This window comes from Sceloporus undulatus, chromosome 7 (genome assembly GCF_019175285.1).
Source record: "Sceloporus undulatus isolate JIND9_A2432 ecotype Alabama chromosome 7, SceUnd_v1.1, whole genome shotgun sequence".
NCBI lineage: Eukaryota > Metazoa > Chordata > Lepidosauria > Squamata > Phrynosomatidae > Sceloporus > Sceloporus undulatus.
In genome coordinates, this window is record NC_056528.1 from 16,134,799 (window position 1) to 16,140,798 (window position 6,000).

The window sequence follows — 6,000 nt, forward strand, 5'->3', positions numbered from 1 at the left end:
AGTGCCAAGGACACATGTCATATGGCATACTGCAGTCTGACTTGTAACATCTGCAACTGACAGGGTCACTCAGGGCCAGACAAAGAATGCTGCTTATTATATTGCCTTGCCATTGCCCTGTATTGGAAAGAATGCAAACGCAGCAAATGGAAGTGTTCTAGGTATGAATGATTTTCATTGTCTCATTTTCTTCAGTGCTAGAAATTTGGGGACTGAAGGAAAATTTGAAGATTGTAGAAAAGAGCATTCTTATTTGGGGGCAATGCTCTCATTTTGGCCCCTCCTGTCGCTGCACACCTATAAACTGTTTTATATTGTACGGTTTATGGTTGTTGTACACTGTGAACATTTTAGATGTAAGCAGTTTATACATCCTTGTAAGTCGATAGGTTTGAAATTACATTGTGTTACTGCAACATGAAGGTTTCATGTCTCTTTTGGCCCTCAACCCAGGTATTCTAGATTTATCTCTATTCTTGGTCTGTTCTCCATGGTCCTCAGTTAAGGACTTCTTCTTTTCCCCTTTTCCTAGGAGCTTGAGAAGTGTGATGCCAACCACTACATCATTCTGTTCCGTGATGCTGGCTGCCAGTTCAGAGCACTTTACTGCTACTATCCTGACACAGAAGAAATCTACAAACTGACAGGAACGGGGCCAAAGAACATCACCAAGAAAATGATCGACAAGCTTTATAAGTACAGCTCGGACAGAAAGCAGTTCAACCTGATCCCCGCCAAAACCATGTCCGTCAGCGTAGATGCTCTCACAATTCATAACCACTTGTGGCAACCCAAGCGACCTGCAGTGCCAAAGAAGACTCAGACTCGCAAATGACACTACATTTCCGTGGGAGACTGTTGTAGGTTTCACCACTGGGGAGAAATTCCCTCCTTCCTCCCCTACCGCCCCCCAGTCTAGCTTGGTTATGAAACAAACAGAACCATAGACCTCTTTCTTTTAAAGAAACGAAAAGAAAGAGCCTTCTTAAACATGGATGCAAGGAGAGAATGAAGGAACGACTTCAGTGTTCTTCTGGGGTTCTTTTGTATGAATGATAAAATGGCTGTTACACCTGTTGTTAACTACAGAGGCTTTTCACGTGTGGAAAGGTGCATGTAGCAAGATCTTAAGCAGTGGATTTCCTTTTACTTGAAGTTCTTCATTGGTACAAATTGGGACGTTTTTCTCCCCTTTTGTTTTGTCTTATCTCCCAAACCGCCCCCCCGGCAACCAGTTCAGAGTTAGCACATGCTGCGCTTTGGGAGAACGATGGGACGAGGCTGTTTATGTGGCAGGCCTTTGAGGAATAATAGCCTTTAGGAAAAACGACCCATCCTTTTTACAGTTCTGGGGTCTTAAACGTAGAGAACTATTGGTCCTGTACCTACTGCCAACATGAAGCCAAGCTCTGACTTCCGGAGGAAAAGAAAACCCAACCCAGGCCTTGCTGCTCAGAACAAAAGTTTACTTAACAGTATCAATTCTTTATAAGCACTGAAAGATATAAAACCTGTCTTGTTAATTTTCTTTTTAAACAACAAAATGGAGGACTTATGCAAATGATGACGGCCGATGACCACTCCTGCAAAACAATCATGAAGAAGCGAACAGGTGCTACTTAAGCTGGATAAAACCCCCACTTTGACATTGAGGCACACCGAATGGAGGACAGTCGACCCTGACTTTCCGTTTTTCAAGTAGTATCTGAATTATTATTTTCATTTGGGGGTCTTTTCAAGAAAAGACAGATTCTAGTAATAGTGGGACCTTTTCACTCTGAGCACGCCAACTCCTGTATAATGGTGCACTTATATGATCACAGATTCTAACGCTTTTTAACAAATCATGTCCTGGAAAAGTAATTCCGCTTTGTCCGTGTATCTCTCTCTCTCTCTCTCTCTCTATTTATCTCTTTTTATTTGTGGCTGGATGAGCATGCTCTGAAATGGAGTGTGTGTTGTTTTTATTTTTATTTTTCCCTTTTCTTTATGGGCAAAGTATATACTAATGCATAAGACAACAACAACAAACCCGTTTCTGTATACTAGCCATTTTTAACCAAATCTGCATTTGTTTTGAAGGCACAGATAACTCAGATGGCTTTGTTTTCTCCGGGTTTTTCTTTCTTTCTCTCTTCCCATCTTGAAATATTAAATCTTCAGTTAAGACCTTTCATGCTGCGTATTTTTTCCCCTCTTTGAAACAAAGAAGAACCCATATACATCCGGTGGGGTAACAAGGGCGGTTTCGATTGTGAATCATGTGTCTTGTTTCGAAACACACACCCTGGAAAAGTAAGGAAAGGTCTGTAAGATCCCAGAGGCGTCTTGTCTTGACTCCGCCGCCTGGGATTTCTTTTGTTAGGGTTATCGCTTGGTTTGCACACGTTTACTTCTACTTGGAAGTGTTACTTGAATACGTTTCCTGTAGCGCAAAGGATGCTCTTGCAACACTAGATGAGAGGAAAAAGTTGAAGCGCTGAACTGCAATCCAGTGTAACTATTTAATGAGCTTAAAAATAATAATATTAATACTAATAATTGGACTGAGAGTGAGTTTTGTATAGAAGGGGTGAGAAATTAGGGTACTTAACACTAGAGACAATGAAGGTCTACCTTTGCAGTCTTCTCTCTTCCTTCCCCCCTTCGTCCCAATACCTTTTTTAAAGAAATAGGTCAGCTGTAAATGTTGTTGGATAACTGACTACCATGTATATAAGGAAATGGCTTTATTATTTCTAAAAGTGCTAAGTATTAAAACACTGTCATGAGTGTAATATTTTTTTTGTTACATGCTTTTCATGCTTTATTTCTCACTGTTTGATATTATACGACATATTTATTTTATGAAAGCACTGAAATTTAATAAAGATCATCAGCTGATTTTGTTTTTTAGTTATTCCACGCATCTTTTGTTTTTTGTTTTGTTGACACATCCTTTTGCATTCAGAAACAGAGGCAGCGTTTTACAGATGTGCTTTGTTGTGCTTGTGTACATTTCATCTCCTTAAAAGTTACTGTGAAGATGGGACAGATCTCACTTTACTGTTTCAAATTTCGAAAGATACTGCCATTTCTTGGGAAACCAGACTCAATAGGTGGCATGTAACTATCCCTACACCTAAAAATAATATTGAGGTTCATACACCTTTGTGATAATGTATATATTCTGGCGCTTGTGTTTTCAGAGATGCCAGGGGTGGAATTCATGTGACTCTCCAGATATGGCTGCAATGCATCTCCCAACATTTCTTTTGCTATACTTCCAATCTCTTAGCTGCAAATTAGACCGTTTTTCCTCTCTTTCTTTGCTTGATTTCAAATCTGTCGGCATTATCAGAATAATGACCCTATGAGGTAGGATACATGGAAAAGATCAGGACTCTGACAACCTCTCTGAACACACAACACAAAACTCACCACTTCTGTTATCGATGATCAATGTCACGGGGAAAGGGAAGAAGGTAACTAGCAGGTACTTCATTTGGGGTGTTTATACTGAGCTCAGTTTCAGACTATCTCAGTAACAGCTGGAGAGAGAATTTACCACAAATAGTGCAAGGAGCAGCACAATTTGAGTGCATTTTGGCTATTTTACGTTCCTTACAAACTATTATTTGCAGCAGAAAGCACATCTTTAAAACTGAATGGTGTATTTCATTGTATTTGTGTTTTTTGTTGTATTCCAAGCATGTTCATCTAATAACATCATTTTAAGACACTTGTAAAAAATGTGCATACAGTTCTTCCATCCAAGTGCTAACCGGAATCCTTCTGGCAACATGAATTCTGGGCATTATAGTTAAAAAATAGTTCACCGTCCCAAACTCTGTAATCGGACGGATTAAATAACTAAACACTGACGCACTCCAAACACGAGTGTAAATGACAATTCAAGATGGATATGGGTTTCAACCAAAAATGGGAGGATCTAGAAACAAAAGAAGTCAATAGCTATCTCCTGGGGCTGAATAAATACTTCTTGAATTTGTATAATTCCATCTATCTGCAGCTCCCTGTCAGGGTTTTAAAAAGGACACTATTCTGAGATGATCTTGTAAAATGGTTAACATATTTATGGTTAATGGAGAAGCTCCATGGTAATACTATGGAGATGCTGCTACATGAACCGTGTGTCTGGATGCAATGGAAAATGAGAAGGACCCCCTACAGCTGGGGAGGCGACAGGTTTCGACTTGTCCGTCTACCCAAAAGAGGCTGGAAACATCCAACTACTGTGTGTTACGATGTCCTAACACAGTTGTAAAAGCCTTAGTATCCTCCAAGCTGAAGGAGATCGCTAACAGAAGGAACCAGACGGTCCAACAAAGAACCCATCTGCCCAACATGAAATGTAAGTTTGGGTAATCTTTGTGGGATTAGCAAACTCCAAATGGGAAACGCCGGTACAGAGCGTTAATGGATAAGTAGCCAAAATGTACTAAGAAACAAGTGTCGGGGAAACAGCATACTGGGAGAAATCAGGGCTTGGGAAAGTTACTTTTGAGCTGGCACATCCAAACGTGCAAAGAAGCCAATGGGAGGAAACATGCTAAAACTATGAAATGTATTGGCTTGCCATAAATTGACAAGCAACTTTGAAGACACATACACACATGACCAAGCAGGCAAAAGTCATGAAGAGGAACAAACTTGGGGACCTAGAGCCATTATAGAAGTAAAATCAAATGGCATGCTTTCTTATTGGGAAGCCAAACTTGTAGAAGAGGATATTTGAGACCTTAGTTTACTTGCTGATGGGGGTATAGCTCTGGGATATTGGGCAAAATGAGGGCATTGCCACCCCTGTAACAATTCTGCCCTTCAGTGAAATTCCCTGAATTTCTAGCATTGCACTAACATAATCCTTCAGCATTTAGAAATACGGGTTAGGCTTCCAAAGAAAAGGGGAAAGTTACTAAGAGATTGAGAGTGCAGCAGCTATAACCTTCTTAGGCATGAACCATTTTCAGTGTCTTGGTGTCTAATGCTAGAAATTTGAGGGATGAAGGAAGATTTCATAGGGGAGCGCTGGACTCTTCTTCGGAGGATTAGAGGTCTCACGGTGCTCCCCCTGTATCTACATCCCTGCTTCCTTGTGATGTTCTGATAAGTCTTTATGAAGTTACAAGGAGATGAAATGGAGGTGTGCAGAGGCCACATGTGTCCCATGGGCCTCATGTACTCAGCCGACTAGGGAACTGTCATCCAAAAATAAATTTTCTTTGCAATAAAACACTTGGCTGAAAATGGTGTGGATGTACAAGGAGTGGTTTGTGCATTCCCTGGATGAAATAACCCCTCTCCTCCTTGATGTTGTAGCGCTCTTTGGCCTTGCCTTGGTTTGGACCTCAGTACAACTTTTTAGATCCCAGTGCGTCCTTGAAAAGGAGTATTTCTGCTCTTCTATTCCAAATGGTGAGTCTTTTCCCAAAGGATGCTGGTTGTCGAAACTGGACTTGGGAAGTTCTGGATATTGTTTAACACTGGAGCATATCTCAGGGGAAGGAACCACCAAAATCACCCCTGAGTATTCCTTGTCTAAAGAAACCCTATGAAACTCATGGGGTCGCCATAAGTCAACGGGTGACGGTACACACATCCTTTGCATGTAAAAAGTCACAGGTTCAATCCGCTTGATCCCCAAGTAGGATTAGGGCTATTGCCACACTGCAGAATTAATGCGGTTGGACACCATTTTAACTGTCATAACACCATCCTATGGAATCTTAGGATTTGTAGTTGTGGCACCAGAGCTCTCTGATAGAGAAAGCAAAGTAGCTCACAAAACTATGAATCCCCAAAATTCTAACATTGATCCAGGGTAATTAAAACCAGTTCGATATTCTAGCGTCTTCTCCTAGGTTTTCCCAAGGGGCTGACCTCCATCCTCTTTGTGGTGACCAACCTTGGGGTGATCAACTCAAGCGTCTTCAACAGCCCAAGCTTGGCCTCGGTCACCAGCCTCGCTCTGGCCAACAGCGGCATCACAGAAATCGA

The 6,000-nt window shown here is 41.2% G+C and overlaps 1 protein-coding gene across 3 annotated transcripts in view; it reads left to right on the plus strand.

The window, feature by feature from the left end:
• Positions 1-2,882, plus strand: part of CAMSAP1 (calmodulin regulated spectrin associated protein 1) — a 33,182-nt gene extending 30,300 nt beyond the window's left edge. For all 3 annotated transcript variants that reach the window (XM_042479090.1, XM_042479091.1, XM_042479092.1), the window contains one exon: positions 533-2,882. In XM_042479090.1, the coding sequence (XP_042335024.1) occupies positions 533-835 (303 nt within the window). In that variant the 3' untranslated portion in view covers positions 836-2,882. The remainder of the gene's footprint in view (positions 1-532) is intronic.
• Positions 2,883-6,000: the final 3,118 nt, after the last annotated feature.